At 34.7% G+C, this 22,535-nt stretch overlaps 2 protein-coding genes across 3 annotated transcripts; both read right to left on the bottom strand.

The window, feature by feature from the left end:
* Nucleotides 1-11,943: 11,943 nt before the first annotated feature.
* Nucleotides 11,944-17,268, bottom strand: LOC102614407 (anaphase-promoting complex subunit 8-like). Its single transcript, XM_006491518.4, has 5 exons — nucleotides 16,801-17,268; nucleotides 16,062-16,177; nucleotides 15,255-15,561; nucleotides 13,078-14,328; nucleotides 11,944-12,957 (listed from the first exon to the last, which is right to left on the bottom strand). Exons 3-5 carry the CDS (start codon nucleotides 15,399-15,401, stop codon nucleotides 12,868-12,870), a joined length of 1,488 nt encoding a protein of 495 aa, XP_006491581.2. The 5' UTR covers nucleotides 15,402-15,561; nucleotides 16,062-16,177; nucleotides 16,801-17,268; the 3' UTR covers nucleotides 11,944-12,867.
* A 502-nt stretch (nucleotides 17,269-17,770) lies between these two features.
* On the bottom strand, nucleotides 17,771-21,435 carry LOC102613916 (zinc finger CCCH domain-containing protein 48-like). 2 transcript variants are annotated; one of them, XM_006491517.4, is made up of 8 exons: nucleotides 21,218-21,435; nucleotides 20,009-20,525; nucleotides 19,749-19,934; nucleotides 19,526-19,627; nucleotides 19,121-19,270; nucleotides 18,724-18,903; nucleotides 18,154-18,251; nucleotides 17,771-18,062 (listed from the first exon to the last, which is right to left on the bottom strand). In XM_006491517.4, exons 2-8 carry the CDS (start codon nucleotides 20,522-20,524, stop codon nucleotides 17,918-17,920), a joined length of 1,377 nt encoding a protein of 458 aa, XP_006491580.2. In that variant the 5' UTR covers nucleotide 20,525; nucleotides 21,218-21,435; the 3' UTR covers nucleotides 17,771-17,917. The 2 variants fall into 2 exon arrangements, with proteins under 2 accessions (XP_006491580.2, XP_006491579.2); XM_006491516.4 differs by having other exon boundaries at nucleotides 20,009-21,435.
* Between the last annotated feature and the right edge of the window lie 1,100 nt (nucleotides 21,436-22,535).

The raw sequence follows: 22,535 nt of genomic DNA, 5'->3' as shown, positions 1-22,535 counted from the left end.
TCTGATTTCAAGGTTTAAGAATGAGTTCAAAAGTGGATCTTGAGAAGTTTACGGGGCAGAATGATTTCAATATGTGGAAGATCAAGATGGAGGCTTTGTTGATTACTCAAGGGCTGGGAGAAGCCATAGATCTAGTCTCTAAGCTTGAAGGAGGCGAGGCTTCATCGTCTAAGACCCTAGAATAAGTAGCAGAGATTGACAAGAAAGCCAGAAGCACAATCATTCTGAGTCTTGGTGACTTTGTAATTCGAGAAGTTGCTAAAGAAAGAATTGTTTCTGGTTTATGGGCTAAGTTGGAGAATCTATATATGACAAAGTCTTTGGCAAATAGACTTTACATAAAAAGGAAGATGTTCTCACTGAAGATGATTGAAGAGGCATCATTAAATGAGCATATAGATGAGTTCAATAAGGTTTGTGATGAACTGGAGATTATTAATGAAGGACTGAGTGATGAGAGCAAAGCTTTGCTACTAATCAGCTCTTTACCAAAGTCATACAAACACTTTGTGGATACATTATTGTATGGGAGGCAAACACTCTCCCTGGAAGAGGTCAAATCTGCTCTTGGCACCAAGAAGCTGAAAGATAAGTAAGATAATCCAGAAAGTGAATCAAGTGAGGGACTGATGGCTAGAGGCAGACCTAAGAAAAGAGAAAGTAAGGGAAAGAAAAAAGGCAGATCAAAGTCTAAACAGAGAAATTTGAAGTGTTTCCACTGTCATAAAGAAGGGTATTTTAAAAGAGATTGCCCTGAAAGGAAGAACAAGAATAAAGAAACCAATGAAAGAACTGGAAATGCAGCCATAGCCACAGAAAAAGAATGTAGCTTTGAAACAGCTGGAGTACTCATTGCCACAAGTCAGAAACCTCAAGGTCAGTGGGTCCTTGACTCAGGTTGTACCTTTTATATGTGTCCAAATAGAAGCTATTTTACTACATATCAGCCATGTGATGGGGGTATAGTTTAAATGGGTAATAACTCAATGTGTAAGGTAGTTGGTATTGGGACTGTTAGCCTTAGAATGTTTGATGGTGTGGTAAGGGAATTGACACAAGTAAGGTTTGTTCCTAAACTAAAAATTAACTTAATTTCAATTGGCATGCTAGATCAAACAGGTTGTGTTATTAAGGCTGAAAAAGATGTATTGAGGGTGATTAAAGGCTCAATGGTGATAATGAAAGGTTTAAAACAAAATGGCATGTATGTGATGGATGGACATACTGCTGTTAGGGAGGCAAGTGTAACTGACAGTGGAGGGAACAGATCAATGTTGTGGCATTTGAGGATGGGGCATATGAGTGAGAGAGGTTTGAGAGAGTTACAAAAACAATGAGTGTTTGGGAATGATCAGATAGGAGCTTTGGGGTTCTGTGAAGATTGTATTCTAAGAAAGTCTTCCAAGTTAAGGTTTGAGACTGCAGCTCACACCACCAAAGAGAAACTAGGATACATACACTCTGATTTGTGGGGGTCTGCACAAGTGAATTCACTAGGTGGGTGTAGATATTTTCTGACTTTTATAGATGATTTTTCAAGGATGGTTTGGGTCTTTGCACTCAAAAGTAAAGATGAGGTTCTGGAAAAATTCAAAAACTGAAAGATTTTTATTGAAAACCAGACTGGTTTGAAGGTGTAAACTCTGAGGACAGATAATGGCTTGGAGTACTGCAATAAGTTGTTTGAAGAATTCTGTGAAAAGAATGGTATTCAAAGGCACAAAACTGTCACCTATACCCCTCAACAAAATGGCCTTGCTGAGAGAATGAACAAGACTTTGGTGGAGAAGGTAAGGTGCATGCTAATCTATTCTAAGCTCCCAAAAACCCTTTGGGTAGAAGCTTTAAACACAGTATGCTACCTAGTCAACAGGAGCCCATCAACTGCTATAGATTGTAAAACACCAATGGAACTTTGGTCAGGTAGAATGGCTGACTATGCAAAACTCAGAATTTTTTACTGCACAGCATATGCTCATGTGAAGCAGGGTAAGCTGGAACCAAGAGCATTAAAATGCAGGTTTCTGGGGTATCCAGAGGGTGTCAAGGCTATAGATTGTGGTGTGTTGACTCAAAACCACCATAGTGCATCATAAGCAGGAATGTAAGATTCCATAAAGAAGAGTTATTGAATAAACCAAGGAGCCCTGTTAACAATACTGAATCAAGTATTGAGACTGATAAAGTGAAGTTTCAGGTGGAGCCTCAAAACTTGAAAGAACTTGAGCCTAAAATGAGGGTGCTGAAACAGAACCTGAATCTGGTGTTGAACATGAATCAGCAGAAAGTGAAGAGGACACCTATCAGTTGGCAAGAGACAAAAAGAGAAGGACAATAAGACCACCTAAAAGATATGCAGTGGCTGATCTGATTGCATATGCTTTGACTTCTGCTCAAGAGCTGAATGATGATGAACCAATGACTTATCAGGAAGCTATCACAGGCAAAAACAAGCTGGAATGGAATAGGGCAATGGATGAAGAGATGACATCCCTAATGAAAAACAAGACTTGGGAATTGATTGAAAACCAGCTAAGAGGAAAACAGTAAGCTGTAAATGGATCTTCAAGATTAAAGATGGTATACCTGGAGCTGAACCTAGAAGATTTAAGGCTAGACTAGTGGCAAGGGGCTTCACACAAAAGGAGGGAATTGACTTCACTAAAGTATTTTCTCCTGTAGTGAGACCTGCTTCCATCAGAATTATTCTTGCACTTGTGGTTGTTCAAGATATGCATCTTGAGCATATGGATGTAAAAATAGCCTTCCTGCATGGTGAATTACAAGAGGAAATTGTAATGCAGCAGCCTGAAGGGTATATAACATCTGGTAAAGAAGATTGTGTTTGCTTAATTAAAAAGTCTCTGTATGGGTTAAAGCAATCACCTAGGCAATGGTATCTGAAGTTTGATAACTTCATGATAACACATGTCTTCAACAGGTGTAGCTATGATTATTTTGTGTACTTCAAAGAGACAAGTGGAGGGGAAATGATATACTTTCTGTTGTATGTGGATGACATGCTGACTGTATGCCATGACAGGGAAGAGATCAATCACTTAAAGAAGCGTTTGAAGAGGGAATTTGAAATGAAGGAGCTTGGAGAAGCTAAGAGAATTCTGGGAATGGATATCATCATAAACAGGAGCAAGAAGAGTTTGTTCTTAACTCAACAGAGCTACATTCAGAAGGTTCTGGTGAGATTTGGAATGAATTATGGTAAGCAAGTATTGACACCATTGGCAAGCCACTTCAAGTTGTTTGCTGCTCAGTGCCCTCAAACTGAAGCAGAACAACAGAAAATGGTTTGCATACCCTACTCCAGTGCAGTAGGTAGCCTCATGTATGCCATGGTACTCACCAGACCTGATATCTCACATGTTGTGAGTTTGGTGAGCAGGTTTATGGCAAACCCCGGATATGAACACTGGACAGTTGTTCAATGGATTATGAGGTATCTGAAGGAGACTCTGGAGGTTGGTTGGTCTATGGTGGAGAAGACAAAAATGGACACACATTGATTGGTTATGTGGATGCTGATTTTGCCTGTGATCTTGATAAAATGAGGTCTCAAACAGGGTATTTGTTTACTCTGGAAGGCTGCACAGTCAGCTAGAAAGCAACATTACAGAATGTAGTGGCTTTGTCCACAACAGAGGCTGAGTATACTGCAGCAGCAGAAGCTCTCAAAGAAGCAATTTGGCTGAAAGGCATGATAACTGAGTTGGGAGCCAAATAAGAGTCTGTAACAATATACAGTGACAGTCAGAGTGCTATACATCTTAGCAAGAATTAATCCCATCATGTGAAAACAAAACATATAGATGTTAAATTGCATTTCGTGAGGCTTGAGGTGTCAAGGGGAGCTGTAAAGTTGCTGAAGATTCATACTGAAGAAAATCCAGCTGACATGTTAAGCAAGGTTGTGCCAACTGCCAAGTTCATCCTTTGCATGAACTTAGCAGGTATCTGCAGGTTTTAAGAAGCTGCAGATGAGGAGAAGACAGCTTGAAAGGAGGGAGCTAGGAGTGTTGAGTTCAAGGTAGAGATTGTTGAAATGAACTCAAACTCGTTAGTACAACTTGTCGATTTTAAGTTGTGAATACGATTGACATGTCATTTCAGTTGAACGAGATTCCAGAGCTGACAATTTTACAATGTCATCCAAGATCATTAAAACTCACGTGACTAATGCACGCCTGGTTTAAGCTTAAACGGCATTGCTAGCAGTCGTTTAAGGAAAGCTTTTAAGTGACGCGTGAGTTGCTCGTGACAGGAGGTTAAGGCTGTTGGATTTGGAGGGAAAATTCTGAATCTGTTACGCCTGGCAAACTGATATATATATTCAAGCTGGTTCTGGTGTAGTCTCGATTGATTCAAGGAGAGAGAGATAAGGCAGTTATAGTGAGAACAAAGCTTTGTGAGTGGTCTCTTTATTGTGCATTATTTTCTCTGTAACCTTGAAGCTCAATAAAGTTGCTCCCTGTGTTGGTTTTCTCCAGTGGATGTAGGCACCCTCAAGGTGCTGAACCACTTAAGTTCTTGTGTGATTCTTGGCTCTTTGAAAAATACATAATTAAAAAAATTGTATTTGAAAATTAAAAATAAAACTAATTTTATTTATTAAAAATATATTACAAAGAGAGATGAGAAGAAGAAATTGAGGGGAAAGAAGAGAAGAAAAAGTGTGGAGAGGTGTGTTACCCTGCTCTATTTATACTAATACATGATTAATTCACACCACACAAATAAATAAAGCTAATTACATCTTAGCCATACATTTGTCCCACTAACAAAATATAAACCTAACTTAATACACCCAATCACATCCAACACATTCCACTAACAATTACAACACCTAACATATTAAAAACTTATAATTTCACAATTACCATATCGTGGTAAAAACTAATAAATTTACAATAAAAGTCGCAGATCCTCCTCGACAAAGACCTAATTTCTCGGACTTCTGGAATCCAAATTTGACATTCGTACATTTGTTTGGGCCCTCAAATTGCGTGAAATTATTGTTTTTACCTAATAAACACATAAAATCAAATATTTAGAAAAAGAATTCAAAATTCATAATATATTACATAATTACAAATGCAAATTATATTATAAGCACAAAATAAAATGTTTACCCCATAATAAACATACAATTTTTAACACTAATCACCAACTTTACTATTCCTCAAGTAAATCGGAAACCAAATGATCTTTTGGCTCTGCGCATCTTCATTTCAAGCACATTTAAAATTCTCTATCATAGTTTAAGTAAAAAGCTCAACACCCTTATCCTAAGCAGTATGATACGCCAACCCTAACTTTAAATATGTAAAATAGGATTTAGATTCGGTGTTAAGTTAAATTTTTTTATTAACTTTTAGAAGAATACAATTGGTAGTTTTTAGATAAGAATATAAAATTCATTAAATCTTAACCGTATATTACTATACATGTACATCTAACAGAAAATTATGAAGAATTGAGCACAAGATCAACTTAGTACTGGGTCCAAATCTTGTAAAATAACTCCCTAAACCCATCATTTTCTCTATAACAAATTGATCAAATGGCCCCATATTATCCGCTTCAGCCGCAGGCTCAAATGGAAATTAACTGTCATGTACTTGTTGTCCACTAATTTACGCAGTGTAGCATGACGTAGCTATTACATCACTAGGGACTTGATTGTAGAAATAAGGCAAGTCGAACAGTGCATGGCTTAAGCAATAAGCATTAATTGTCTCTAGATCTACAGTTAATTGTGCTGCCATGATTTGTTCAAGCTCAGCTATAGGAGAAATTCTAAAATACCTCTGATGTATTACAACTAATTAATGCATGCATGACATTTATAATTAAATTTAATATAACCACCACTTGCATGATAGTTTTTCAAAATTACATGACATAACATCATTTGCTTGTTGTATGGCTGACATGGTACCTCTGATGTATTCTAGAATTTCTCTAGCTATGGACATTGATCATGACTATCGTTGGGGGTGGCTTTAGAACTAGACAAATTAAGTGGTCGGCTAAGGTCTCATATTTAAGAAAATAATAATTTTGAGTATTTATTTATTAATACAATTATAATAATTATTCTAAGATTCTATTTTTTTAGGTTAAATTTATACTGTAGAAAATTTTAATTTTTACGCATCTCATTATTATTACTGTCATTCATAATCAACTCCATGTTTAATAATCTATACCTTAAAAGTAATTTTTTTAATTAAAAATACAATTTTTACTGTATAATAATGATTTTAACACTTTGAAACATTATTTTGATAATAATTACAAGAAAAAAATCCAATGCTTTCCCTTTCCAAAAAATAATTACTCTATTAAAATTATTAATGTTAGATTTTAAAACTTTTAGGATCCTATAAACCCTATTTAAAACCTCATTAATGGATATTGAATCAACAACCTAAATTTTTTTACTCTCGTATCTATAAAGAAAATTCTTCTGATCTTTTCTATAAAATTCATTTTTATCATTTGACATCTGACCATCATATTCATCTCAACTAGTCAACTTTGTATGTGTTATCATTCTAATTATTCTAAGCACATGTTGTTTAATGTAAAAAGGCCTTCAAAAAAAAAAATCATCAAGGTCTCCGAACTGGTAGAACCGACCGTAACTGGTGTGGTAAGATGATATCTATCATTGGGTGGCTTTGTTGCAAATTCTAATTGTTTGGAGCTTGTGGCCGTGCCCATGACACTTTTGAACGTCCTAGCTAGCTGAAAATTTGCATACAAATATAAAATTAGGTTAGGTACCAATCCAAGGTTTTGGTTCGACGGGGGCCATTAAAAAAATAAATAAATAAAAACTAAAGTTGGCTATGACTTTATATCATTAAAATTAAGAGGTCAATATCGTAGGAGTTATCAGGCGAAGCCAAGTTGAACTTAGAGAGCATTAGAAAGAGTTTTTTACCCCAATTTTTCATTTTTAACCTTTTAATTTCAAAAGATTAAATAGTTATGGGCTTGCCTTTTTTGTTTGTGCTTCAACTTTTATAAATGTTGGTCCAAGCTGTCTTACTTTATGGTTCACTTTTGTAAAGAATTTTACTAATAATGGGATCAGAGGATTCATCATGGTCTCTTTGCAGCATCGGATAAAATTGGAACTGATACAGAGAATGCGTCATGGATGATGAAATGAAGCAACAAGACACCTTCCTGTGCAGTTAAATTTCGATAAAGTGATTCAATGCAGCGGATTTCGGGGCGGACGACTTGTGATTTTACTTTTGACAAGTAAAGTCAATGGAGAAAAGGATTCTTACCTCTATTAAAACAAACTATCAAAATCAAAATAGGTTCAATTTTTTCGTCTTTAGACTACCTTTTATTTTTCTCTCTCTTTACGTTGAGATTTTTCTTTCTATTTCTATTACATTAAAAAACCAGACACTACTTTAATTTTTCGAATAAAACCAAAAAATTAAATTGGGCGTAGAAGGGTTAAAGTCAGAAAAAAATTTATTGCCTCTTATTGCTTTTTGTGATTGCAAGTGTTCGTGGAGAATTTACTCGAGTTCGTGGATTCTTGCTGATTCAAGAGAATTTTTTACGGGTTTGGCTACCCAACTCAGATTTGTAATGTGAAACTACATTCTAATTAAAAAAAAAAAAAAAAGACACTATAGTTCTTGCTACAATTACAACTGCAACTACTACTTCAACAACAGTAAACAACACAATTTAACCCTTGAACCTGAACTAAAATTCAGAGAAATTATTAAGACAATAATATACTAAAAGGAAAAAGTCATAATAACAAACTACTCTCTAGGTGATTTACTGATAAGCCCACGATGAGCCCCTGGTCTAGGCGATTGGAAACTTTGACGTGGTAAACATTAACACCCAATGACTCCAACACAGACATCCCCTCCTCGATCCAACGATTAGGGCAGCAACATCAACAGTTACCGGAATCACATCTCAGAACAGCAGAAACAACAACCAGCACACCAATCACCATTATACAAGAACAAATAAGAAATAAAGTAGAAATGCAAATATAAAGATAACAGAAATAAATGAAAAGCTGAGATAAAAAATAGAAAAATTAAATAAAAAAAGAAAAATTAAATAGACGGTACCGGTTGGAGAGGGAGGCGCCCTCTCCAACCGAGAATGCCGGCATGAATTTCAATAAAATAGATTATTAGAATAAACTAGGTTGTTGGTTGCTTACTTCTACTGGAATCCGACGAGGGCAACTAGAAAAGTTGTGGTGATGGGCGGATCTGAAAGTTTTAAGAGCTGCGAGAGTAGTATTGCTCGATCATATTTTAGGCCTTAGGCAAATTGTTTTAATTAGGCCTTCCAAAAAATTTGAGGTAAAATGTATGTATTAATTTTATTAAAATTTTATTTATTTAAGATCAATTTCTCTAACTTGAGATGCAAAATTATTAATCAAATTTTTATATTCTAATTTTCTTAATATATCTTTCTCAATAGACAATATAGTTAACCTCTTTAATCTTTCCTATGATATAGTTGATCTTAAATAAGTTTTTATCAATGGCTCCTTTTTGAGATTAAACTAACTTTTCTATTCTTCTCTTGTTTTTGAAGTTTTTTGTATCCTAATGCATATTTTTTTGTAGACTTTTTTTCTAGTGAAACAAGAGTAATTAAGAAACAATTATGCTAGATAATTACAAGAAAACAACCTACAAACACAATAATATTTTTAAAAAGAAACAAAAGCAACTGAATAACATAATTAATTAATAAGAGAATGGAAAGATAGAAATTTGAGAACTTTAACTTTGATGGATTGTGGCTTTGAGTAACAATAATCAATGGAAAGTAAAAAAATTGTTTTTTTTTTTTCCTTAAGTGAAAAGTAGGGTAGAGAAAGTAGTTTTTTCACCAAAGAAATGAAGGTTTCATTTCTTTTTTATTGGAAAAAGATACTAATGGATAATAATTTAAAAAGAGAAATTATCAGTTATATACCCTTAAACGACACCCATATCAAACGTGTGTGAATACTTTTCAAGTGTATCACTCGTATACCCTAAGTTGACAAAACACTTCTGCCGTCCACCAATCCATTAACTTCCGTTAAAAAGTTAACAGAATTGTGACAAATTGACTATTTTACCCTTGAAACTCAAAACGAGGTAAAAAGATAAATTTACCCCAAAAATTAACGTAAATTTTCAATACACAATTTTTTTTATTTTGTTATTAACAATACATTTTTTTGATTAAAACATGAATTATTAATGGTACATAATATTAACAATTATCCATAAAAAATATTCATATTATACCATAAAAAATTATTAACAACATATTATTTACAATTATACATATTATACCATAAAAATTTCTAGTTGGAGCTTAGAGGAGTAGATCTTAAAAAATTTTGGTTAAATTTTGGAGGAATAGATTCAATTGTAAAGTAGTTTTTTTTTTAGCAATTATTAACAATTATCCGATAAATGAGATGACATGTCATTTTTATCAATATATATCATATGACATGTCATTTTTACTAGGTAAATGGAATGACATTTCTTTTTTTTAATCAAAGTTTAGTCACTCTTATGATGTCAGCGCTTACAAACGGAAGTTAACGAATTGGTGGACGGCAGAAGTGTTTTGTCAACTTAGGTTATACGAGTGATACACTTGAAAAGTGTTCACACATGTTTAATACGAGTGTCATTTAAGGGTATATGGCTGATAATTTCCCTTTAAAAAAATATGTGACCTTTATAGAGTTTTAGATGAAGTATATGGAGGAAATAAATGGTATTAAAATTGTTAATTATAATGTTAAAAGGGGACTTTGTAAGGATTTAGTAGTTTGTTTATGGAAAATATAATTATAAAATAATAATAAATATAAATCAATAATTAATCATTATAATTTAGAAATAAAATTAAGGGCCCTCATCTATAGTGGGGCCCTAGGCAACCGCCTAAGTTGCCTAGGGGAAGAGGCGCCTATGAGTGTTTACGACAATGAGCCTTACGCATAGTGATTTGATCAGAAACGATGTTATCTCACCACACCTCTCATACAACTTTAAGAACAAAAGACTGCTTTTGTGTTAAAACCAGGTCACACAAACATGATAGAAGAGACTAAAAGAATTGGCGTATGGCAGAGAAGGGTACATATGGAAATATATCTTAATTTTTTTAGTATCAAACATTGAAAATCCATATATATATCCCAAATTTAAGTGGATGCTTAAACTATTTCAGATGATTTGAAGAAGTTGTAGCTTTGATGCAACTTTCCAAGTTTTGAACAAGCACAACTGAACTCCCATTAATTAGTCAATACAAATAGGAACTTCAAATATACACGCAATGGCAATTTACAAAGATGATAATTCAGAAATTAATAGATCAAGCTAGCTTTGTATAAAAAAAAAAAAAACTTTAGATGTCAATAAGCATCTCAAATCGTTTCATTACAAGAATGTACTCGTACACAATATTGAATCATTACAATATGTCTTATCTTTATTGAAGGAAAAAGACTCTTGCACCTCTAAGATTTAGAAAAATAGTCATATAGACTCCTAAATTTTTATTAAGAGACATTAAGACTCTGTTTTAGCTATAATATCCTTAATAAATAGCAACTAAAAATATTGACTTTGAAATTTTTAATAAATACAAATATAATTTAAATAGTTTAATTTGTCTACTAGATAATAATATATTTCTATTTATTATAAAAATTTTGAATAAATATTTGGATTAAATAAATTTTAAAATGAATAAAATATATCTCATGTATTAATAATTTAAAAATAATTTTATATAAATTTAAAAATTATTTAAATTTTTATATAGTTATTTTAGTTAAAAGAGGGTCTTAATATTCTTTATTAAAAATATGAGAGTTTATATAATTATTTCTCCAAATTTAGGGATATAGATATCGTTTTAATCTTCACTGAAGGTGTTTTAATTATAGACAAAGGGAATGACGAATATGGCATAACTTCAATTAGTTAAGATTGGAGGAAGTCGAGGGCATGAATTTGAATATACAACATTTCTCAATTGTGAAAGCATAATCAACATTTCCAATACAAACAACATCCACAAATAAATTTAATTAATTAGGCTACATATGTAGAGGTAGAATTGACTCGTGTCTCCGTAATTTGTTTCCCTTTTAGAACATCAAATTCCTCTGACAATTTTTGAAGATCCCTGCTGGCTGAAAATTTACATACAAATATAAAATTAGGGTAGGTACCATACCAATCCAAGATTCCAAGGTTTTGGTTCGAGGGGGGGCATTAAAGAAAATAAAAAATAAAGTTGTCTGCTGTAACATTATATCAGTAAAATTTAGAGGTTAATATCGTAGGAGTTATCAGGCGAAGCCAAATTGAACTTGAACTCGGAGAACCTTAGAAAATGTTCAATTTTGACCTGAATTTTTCATTATTAACCTTTCAATTTTCAAAGATTAAATAGCCAGTTATCGACTTTCTTTTCTTGTATGTGCTTCGGTTTTTGTAAATGTCGTCTAAGTCGTCTTACTTTGTGGTTCATTTTTTGAAAAGAATTTTAATAATAATGGGATCAGAGGATTCGTCATGGTCTCTTTGGAACAGCCATAAAAGTGGTACTGATACAGAGAGTGCGTCATGGATGATGAAATCAAGCAACAACGCATCTGCTACATCATTATGTTTTGCCTCTTCAGCCTTGCCTTCTGCCTTCGGAGGTTAACGATAAATTATGGGATTGAATTAGATTATGGGATTTGGAACTGAAAAAAAAAAAAGAACAGTTCTCATCCTACGCTATATTTGACTATCAGGACTAAGAGATTAGTCCAAACCTAATGGGACTATCAACCCTTATTTTCATGTGGATTTTCAGTAGGATAAGACATTAAGACTAATCTTGCCAAAAGGTGCGTCGTTCCATTCTTATGGTAACATACGATGGTCTGAGTGTGTACAAAATGATGGACATATTTCTCTTTTCGAAAGGCAGAAGTAAATGACAAGGCTATCACCAATATATTTGTTGAAGCCTTTGCCTTTGTTACTTTACACAGGAGAGGAGAATAAATTATTCGAGGAACATATAAAAGAGACTTTTTGCCTGACCTACAATCATCCTTTTGGCCACTTTGAATCAGATTGAGCAAGGAAAACAGAGCAGTAGGAGTTTTGGAGAACTTTGCCGAGGGAAAGGAGTTCTCTGAGCATTTCCTAAGATTATATGTCCACAATAAGACCCCTGAAATCATGCCTAAAATCTGCTTCTTCGTTGATCCAAAGTGGAGATCATTGCCCCCAATGATACAATGTCTATAGCTATGACTGCCCAGAGCCCTAGTAATGCTTCAAGCAATCCCCAGCTTGCAACAAATGCAAGCTGAAAAATCAATTTACAAAGAGCGATCGCCTCCCAGGTTGTATATGGCACCAACTTCATCACCTCCTTGTCCAGCTTCAAAAGAATTATGCAACGGTCCAGCCACTCTTTCAGGTTACAACCCTCCTGTACAACGCTGAAGGTTAAAATTAACTGATACAGGAAACATGTTCATGCTTCAGCCTCACACCACCTATAAAATCAGGCAGCATATGCAAATTTGCATATCATGCCCCGGGAATTTCTATCTTTCATAACAAGCAAAACAAAATTACTTTCAGAAAATACAACAGCGGCTTCTGCAGCTCGGAAGAGCAAGATATGCTTGCCACTGTAATTCAAGATATCTCAAGGTATTCACAGGTTGACAGTTCTCCCAAAACTGAAAATAAGTCACAGCAACTTCAGAAGAATTTTTAACTTCCCAAAGTGAAAGCAGAAAAATCAGGGAGGAAAGTGTTCAACATCCATGGCAGGAAAACTAGACTGCGCCATTCTCATTCCTCGAAGCATACTCTTAGCAGTCTCTTTTTCCTACAAAGAAGTTAAAACATGTGTTAACCTGTTTTGATAATTTTTTTCCTCTAAGAATTTGTACAATGGTTGACCAGTCTCAGTATAAACCATAAAAGCAAGAAAGGTAGTAAAACTCACCGGCCCAGTATAATCCAAGAGACGAGTACAATACACCTCTGCATCTTCAAATCTGTTATGGGCTCTGCAGTGAGTAGCAAGAAATATCAAAGCTTCAACCATATTTGGACCTTCCCTCTCTTCAGCTTCCATCCTCTCCAAATCCTTCTTGTAGTAGAACGCTGCCTCTTCGTCACGTCCAAGTGCATGATGCAGCTTTGCTAGTTGGTTCAGGGCAATTGCTTCGCTGTCATTACAATTTGCTGCCCTTCTGTAACATTTTATTGCCTCCTCAAGCATGTGAAGCTGTTCAGTTTCATAACACTGAGCCATAGCGATCCATAACCGAGAATCATTTGGCTGCAAGAATACAGATTTTCGAAAATAATGTAGAGCGTAGAAAGGCATGTGCATCATCTCATAAGCTTGTCCTAACCCATACCAGGCTCGATAGTCATGTGGATTTATATCTACAGCCCGTCTATAGGCATCAATGGCTGCTGGAGTGTTTTTCATCTCAACGTGCTCATGGCCCATTAGCGTCCAAGCGGACAAATAATTTTTGTTTAATTTGAGTGCCCTCCTAAAATACACAACTGACTTCTCGTGCTGTCCCTTTAAACTGTAGTAATTCCCTATAATGCAACAAGATTCGGGTCTGTATTTATCAGTTGTAAATACTCTGTGGGCAAGATAACTTAAAGCAGAGAAACACTCTTTTGCGTAGAGCACATTGGAATACATATCCATGTCTTCCACTCGGTAAGGGTCATTTCTTAGCAGCTCTTCAAATACCACTTCTACTTGTTCAAACTCCCTCAAACTGTACTGGGCTTTAGCAATTTGAGCCTGTAGGTAATTGCTGAAGCCGAAAGTGCCTTGTAGGTATTCATATTTTGTCAATGCTTCATTGTGCATCCTGAGTTCTTGATAAGTACTGGCAAGAAAGAAGTCCTTCATCCAATGGTTAATGAGATTAATGCTGTTCAAGATGTCAATTGTGGTGCACAAGGACTGAAGTTCCAACCAGGAATTCCAATTCCAAGGGTAGCTATTCACAGACTCCACTAGAACTGTACGAGCAAGATTCTCACTTCCTTTATCTTTAAGCACAAGACCATATAAGTACAAAATGAAGGGATCCATTGTCCCATTCTTCCGAAGAGTAGATAACTCCCTCTCCAGAGAAATTAATTCACGGTTCACAGCATCACTCTTGCCTAATGGACCCTCAAGTTCTATCATTTCTTCTTCCTTCCGCTTCTCTCCAGCCTTTAAAAGAAACAAAAAGGTAAAAAGTATAAACACCAAAAAGGCAGAGCATTATTGTACTATCCTAAAAGACCAATTAAAAGCACCAGAAACCACACAAGTACATCTGTAAGCAACAAAGTGATGTATTATGAATATAAGCCGCAAACATAAGATTAAGTCTCTTCTATTGATGATTAATATCTTTTTAACTTTATCCAAATTACTAGCACTTACATTGTCTTTATACATTTCATTATCAGAATCAACCAATAACTTTGTATTAATCATTAATTCACAAATCATGGCATGAATTGTGATAAAGGTTTTATGGTCTCTTTGCAAAATTCTAAATATAGTGAAGACGGTTTCCTCCATAAAGTTTCTCGTCCTAATTGTTTCTGTTTTTGTTTCATTACACAATAATATTCCAAAACACCAAGAAAGATGTGGAAACCATAGTACACTAAGTATAAAAGGGAGCAGCCAAAGAAACGCAGAAAAAGATCTTAACACCTAGGATTAAGCACATCCAAAATTTCTGAAAACAAACCCAGACTTCAGCTTCATTAGAAATGGAAAATCATTCAAAAGAATCAAGTGCAGCTCAAGTGTATTAATTATCTAACAAGAGGGAATTAAAATAATAGGTAGTAATGAGGAAAAGTCAGTGTGGAGAATTTGGAATTCAGGCAGAAAAAATTTCAAAGAGCATTCTTTTGATTCCAAATTGCTTGGATAAGGGGCTTAAGGGGGTAACACAAGAATGAAGTGCCAATACAAGAGGGACAAAAATCCATGATATTCTTGTTCCCCCAAACTTCATTTTGTTGCAATAGTCACTTGAAATGTATGATCCAAATTCCTTATGTATCATCACTTGTTACCACCTAATCAGAACCATGGAATAATAAAGAACAAGAAAAAAAGAAGAGAATGTAGCAAACCAGATAAAGTGCATAACAGCGCAAAAACACCGATTTCTTTCCAGTTTGATCACGGAGGACATGAGCAGCCCTCCTGTACTCTCGACAATCAAAGTACGACTTTGCCAAAAGGTAAAAGTCACTATCCACCACTTCATCCTCCTCCATCACAGGAGTGGACACATAAGAGACACCAGCCACTGGTGTTGAACTTATCTCATTTGTGCGGAACCTTCTGCATATGCTTGAGCTTCCACGCTGGAATCTGGTGTTTGAAGGAGTATATTTTGCACGGTTTTGCTTGATTCCCACCAGCTGTTCTGCTGCCCTGAATATATAATGGCCCAAGAATACTCATTGATACTAAAATCAAATGGCAAACTTAAACTAGTAAGTATTTCCAGACTTTGGTTACTCATTCGAAATGAGCACGATTCAATCATTTAGCTCAAATTGATTTCCACATTCTCAAATTTTAAGAGAACATGCAAAACACTAAACTCGATATTTGATTTATTTTTTCTCCCTAAACATTCACCAATGGAGCATCAACACTGTAGCGTTATCATTTATTACAGAAACACAGCACCCACAAGCTAATTGTTAATAACTGGAGACATAATGATAAAAGAAACAGCCAATATCAAATATTTAGGTAGTATCTACTTGGCATTTTGAAAACTCCCTTTTTCGCTTCAATAAACAAAATGCAAACCAATTTAGTACTTCATATAAACGAAGAATGACCTTAAAAACAATAATTAAAGTATCAAAAAATGATAACGATAATAAGAAAATGAAGTCATTGGGGGTTTAGGGTTTTAGTACCATTTGGCAGCAGAGTAAAGTCATCTGCCGTTGAGTTGACTAATGGCAGTCCGGAGTTCATTTCTACAACTCTCTGTCAAACTCATCAATCTCTATTTTCCTTCAGTGAATTAATGCTGTTTGAACATTGATTAGTGTCAAATTGCAATCGGGTCCATTTTGTGTGAGTGAGATTTGATCAATTTTTGCATATAATAATTAGTAAAAACCCAAAATATAAGAATTAATAATACAAAAACTCTTATCACAAAAACACCACAATTTCAGCACAGATTCACTAGCCAAAACACGAAAAATTGGCAAAAGTATTAATCAAAATCCACCACATGTGATTTTATTGCAACATTTCTGCTTCCCTCTTTGAACTCTACCTCATCAACATAAAAAATTAACAATCAACATATTAAAACCAAATCTACATAGCACTATTGATGTAAATTTGAAAATATTTGCAAATAATGTAATAATAACTGAAAATTTAAACTTAGTTATTCATCATTTAAACTCAAAAGCAAAATCTAAAATTAACAATCAATCTAAGTATTTTATTGCTTCTCTTTTAAAAAAAATTAATCGCAATTTATCAGCAATCAAAAAAGTTCTGGATTGTTATAGAAGAGCAATCGAAACTCAACAATAAACTAATTTTTTTTTTTTTTGTTCATTTTCAATCCACTTAGACTGAATTTAATCAGAAAAAGAAAAGTTTATTTCAGTAGAGATTAGAGAGACCAAGTACCTTCCAACTAGTTGCACGCAAGCAAGTTGCAGGATTCGCGCGTACGCGGTGAAGCGCCAGTTATGGAGCAAGCCGGCGGCAGGCGCCGCCCACGGTGAGTGCCGCCGCAATGTCGAGCAATGGAAGCAGCAAGCCAAATGTTAACGTGCAAAAAAGAAGCTTTAGATCTTCCCCAAGTTCTTTTATAAGCTTCAATTTTTGGCAACAATGAAACTGGATTAATTATTTATTGATCGATACTGTGATTCTTCCGACTTTGGGTAGGTTTCTTGTACTACTAAAAACTACATTCAAGTAGAGGGTTGGGTAAAATATCCGATCCAATCCCAAAATGATCAGGTTTGGATCTAATTCAGATAAACCTAAACCTAATTATCCTTTCGATCTTTGAATATATATTTATTTGGCGACACAGTAAAAACTATCAAATTGGTTTCAAGCTTTTGATTGTTCTTTAGTATGATAAGTGGAGTTCAATTACGATGCAACTGTGTTATCATGTTACAGTTGTATTTAATTGTTGGATCCACTTGAATGAGTATGGTCTATTAAAATTTAACGATTGAATATAATTATGATACGGTATCACAGTTACACTATAATTTTTTCCTGATAAGTGATAGTTGATGAGTAATATCTGTCCTTTCAAATCACTGATAGACGAATAAACCAACAAATGCGGAGAAAACAAAGCCGATTTGAATTTTGTATTGCAATTTGCAAGTGGTCTGATTTGATCCGAGCTATCCATATTCGAATTAGTCCGATCTGGATTTCGGATTGCTTGTCGGATCATTTTTTTCCTCCGAATCCGATTTTACCCAACCTTATCAATATGAGAATTCTTTGCCTAAAACAAATTTCGAAGCTCAAATCATATTTTTTTCCCAAAAAGGCTTTATTTATAGGTTTGGGTGTCAATCTTTTTACCATTAATCATTACTATCATCAAATATGTTGCAAATAAATATAATGAAAATGAAGAAATTTTATTTAAATAGAAAACTTCATTATTTGATGCAATAACCAAAATTTTTAACATTTATTATGTACAATTTATTGACCAATTTGGCTAAATCACGTGCCAATCACGCAGTTTCAATAATACATATATAATTCATGCCATCTCCGCGTTCGGCTTTGCCAAAATTTTCCAAACACTCAACATCCCAGTTCCATCACCAGTGAAAAACAGACCATCAGGTCCTGTTTCGATTACTCTAACTTCACGTCTGGAAAATATCCTTCCCCTCTCCATAAACCTGGCACAAAGGAGCTCAATTTCGTTAAACAGAAGCATAGGGAGAAATAAACTTCAGCCGAATTGATTTAAGGACAGATTGAGACACTCACGATGGCAGCTCATATAGGTGAACAGAATCGTCATTACAAGAGCAAATCAGAACTGGATTACCATCTGGATCATTCAGCCCACCAAGAGCAAGCACACCCTGGAACAAGCAAATGAAAATAATCAATAAAACAGTGGCACCGACGACATGTAGGATGCGTGCATGCACTTTCAGAGCACAAAGTTGATGCAATAAAGTGGGAGAGGTATAACTATTATTAGATAACACAATAAAAAATGGCATTCAATGAAGCAAAGATCAAATATATTTTTCAAAGACGGGGCTGCTGCATCATCTTCCCCTCCTACTGCACAGCAACAGAAATACTCAAATGCATACATACAATGAACAGACTAGAAAACAGTTCAAGTAGAATAAAGGTGCCAAAACGATTCAAGGGCATAAAAATCAATCCCATCAACGACACTGCATCAGTCCGCATTATTTTCATTTAGCATATTAACAGCATTGCACATTACATTATACAGCCAGCAGGATTTTCCATTTTGGCAAGCAAATAAACAAAGGAATATATATATAGATATATAATAGCTAAAGAAATTCAACATACATGATCTTCGTTATGTGTATAGGCAACTTCCAAGTTGCCTTCTTCAGTCATAATCCAAACTTTTATTGTGTTGTCCAATGAACATGATAGCAAATACTGATCCCAACAAAGAAGAGACATCGGTGCATCAGTATGACCATTCAATGTCATTACAGCCTCCAAAGTGTCAAGGTCCCAAACCTGGTGGAGACATATAGAGCAAAACAAAGGGTTAGGTTGATCACATATAAAAGAAGTACAAATAAAAGTTACCACTTTTATGCAAGAATAGAAGTTAAGAATAAGAATAACTATGAACTTCCAGTAAGACAACAGAGCAGTGCCTAATATGAACTTCCCAGTAGCACTACATAGGTCTCCAATAGATTAACTTTTGCAAAATATTTAACTAACTTACCCTTATCGTATTATCCATGGAACCAGAGTACAGCCTCTTGCCTCCAACAGCTAAACATGTCACAGGACGCGTGTGGCCTTTCAATAATGCAGCCAGTTGAAAGGGATTCTGAGTGTTGGGAATGCCTTTCCAGACCAAAATATTACCATCCTGCCATATCCAACAAAAAATAAATAAACATTTATGCATACTGCAATGACTAGACAGATGATGCAGGAGATTGATGTAAACATATAAGTTAGAAAGGGATATCATCAGCCGTGATTTTCAAAATGTATGACCCATTATACCTAGTAAATATCGACAGAAAGCTTGTTACACTAACAAATTCCAAGACTTTGCAATCAACATATAAAAGGCAGCAAGTATGTCAGTTCCATATAATAATCAAATAGCTCTAGTTACCTGTGCCCCAGCAAAAAGCATTTCATTAGCAACAACCATGGAATAGACTTCACCAACTGGTCCATCCAAGCTAAATTCAGCTGACGACTCAATGTGCCATGCCTGTAAAATCATCAACACATACAAAATGAGCTTTTGAACACAAAATTAACGAGCTGTAGATGAAAAAGGGCCATTGTCAATTTAAGAAAAGATATACAAATATACTAAGCTATATGCTAACCTTAACAACATTAGGCATGCCCACAAACACCCAGGGTCCCTCGCAAATCAAGGATCCAACCTCAGCACCAAGATTGATCACACTAGCAGACTGACCAGTATGACAGTCCCAGAGTTGTACTGTTCCATCTCTGCTGCCTGAATAAAGCTTGTCAGATCGCAAAGGAAGGGCAATTCCACTTACAGCCTGTCATAAAAAATTGCCCAAAGTCATCAGTAAATTGTACTTACAACCAGAAAGGTTTCTAAGCACAACCATACCTTTTTGTGCCCCTCAAGCTTTGCAAGCATTGTGAACCCCTCCCCACAAAACCATGAATGCCAAAAACGGCATTCATCACCTTTTACACAATTACCCGACAGCCAGTGGTAACACACATTTTTCGGCGTAGTCCTCTCCAAAGTTCTTTTACTCCCAGAATCATCACTTCCAGTAGAACAATCCAGTGATGATTTATTAGGAACAGTACGATCTGGGTTTTCTCTATTTTGAACATGGGTAGTTCCCTCTTCTGATCCACTGGAAACCCGTACATTATTCTTTGGACAATTATAGCTGGGTGGACTCTTCTTATGGTTACTAACAGGCAGGGTTTGTGATTCAGTGTGAGCAAACCTACAAGGGTTACGATTGCACCTTCCTTCTAAAAAGTAAACGCATAGTACTTTCTTGGTGGGCCATCCTCCTCCTACTCTGCCTCCTGCTCGCTCATTAACTGGATTAAAGAGTGATCGTTCTCGTTGATATGTGAATCTCCTGGATGCCTTAACCTCCATACTATACATCATAAATAGACAGAGACAGACGAAATCAATTGACGAAACATATAACTGTTCCTTCAAAGATTATCAACAGTTCCATCGCAGAAGATCCAAAATCAGAACACAGGGAAGAAGAACAAAGCACTGTCAATCTATGAATCCTTTGATCCACCGATTCCAATAAGAAAATCCAAAATGTAAGCGATTCCAAGGTAAACCATGGTAAGAATTCTAAAATATAATTACAGAATGGGCCGGCCACAAGAATCAGATTCTTGATAATCATGAAAATCAATCATTATCTATCAGTATAATCAGAACACATAGCACAGACGAACATAACACTGTCCATCTTTCAATCCTTTGATCCTCCAATTCCAATTGGAAAATCCATACGCAAGTGATTCCAAGGTAAACCCTAATAAGAATTCTATAATCTAAATACAGAATGGGCCGGTCATAACAATCGGGTTATTGATAATCTTGAAAATCGATCATTATCTGACCGCCAAATCCTCAGCGAAAAACCCCAGCCCTAACCTTAAACCTAAAAGTAAGAACGATAAAAGAAGAAACCTAACGCTAATACATGTCGAATAATAACCACATTCGGATCCGATCATCCTTGCAGAACGATGATAACGAAACCCTAATTATAGAAACATAATCTTGATTGATCGATTGATTGATTGAGAGACTACAGCAAACCTGAGGTAATTCCAAAACGACGTCGACGAGCTCTGATTTTCAAAAACTGCTGTTGATTCTGGAACCAAATTGGGTTCGTCAAACGGAAAAACGAAAGCGAGAATGATTGAGGATTTGAGAAGAGACTTGTGAAGGGATTACGTGTTTGTGAGTTAGGGCTTTTTTTCGAAGAGCAAAGGAAAATTTCGATCGCTCTGTTAAAAGTGTTCAGCGTTCTGTTGCTGGTCTTTGCCAGATATATATAGTGTCGCCCTCGCGCGTTTCCTAAACGCTATTGAACGCATGGCACGTGCGTATATTAATTGGACAGCAAGTAATCGATCAACGGCTCTATTTCTTCTTTCAGAAAATTAAAAATTAGTACATTTCTTTGTCATTTACGGTCTTTTTAAAAAAAATTAAGGACTTTGTTATTTATTTTGTCTATCGTAAGGCAATAATTTATGCTATTATTTTTCTGATATTCCAGAGTAATCCAGACTTATTTTAAAAACATAAGCTTAACTGAAAAGTTAAAATGAAACACAAATCAAACAAATTAGAATGAATCTGTCAATATATATATATATATATATAATCAAAGATGTGGTGTGGGAGATCATGACTTTTTGTGGCAAGTGATTTCATTCTAAAACAACGTAGCAGTTACTTTTCCGCTTGGTGAACGTGAATCTGGAAATGATGTTTTTTTACTGAAATTGAAATAATTAATAATGTTTTTTTACTGAAATTGAAGTAAAAATGAGAATGAAACATCTAGGGTTCACATATTTTTAGACATTCATTGAACTATTCATTTTACCCACTTAAATTTTATAATTTCACTTTTATTATTATTATTATTATTATTTATTGCTACTATTCATATTTTTCGTACGTAAGATGTGTATTTTAAATAGTAATTTTGTCAATTATGGGTCCGTTTGAGATTGAGGTGCTGTAATTTTTAAGCTACAAATGTTATGAAAAAAAAATTGTAATTATAAAATAAAAGTTAATAATATGTAGTAAATATAAATTTTAAATAGTAATTTTGACAAAATTATTAAAGCTATAATAGATTTTCCATGATACAAGTGAAAAATTATATCAACATAGTTTTCAAGTTACAGCAACTAGTGTTTACTAAACACTTTAGTATTATATCTTTTAAGTTACAATTGTCTAACATCAATCTCAAACGCACCATGGTTAATTTGTGTGCAAAGAGTTTATATAATACAATCCTCTTTGTAATTGTTATTCTTAATCATTAGTATCCACTCCAAATTCTAGTTTACTAGTTTATCTCTACTTCATAACCTTAATATTTTATCAT

Source organism: Citrus sinensis, chromosome 9 (genome assembly GCF_022201045.2).
Source record: "Citrus sinensis cultivar Valencia sweet orange chromosome 9, DVS_A1.0, whole genome shotgun sequence".
NCBI classification, from domain to species: Eukaryota; Viridiplantae; Streptophyta; class Magnoliopsida; order Sapindales; family Rutaceae; genus Citrus; species Citrus sinensis.
The sequence above is the reverse complement of the archived record's forward strand: the minus strand, read 5'-3'. Positions and strand labels throughout refer to the sequence as shown.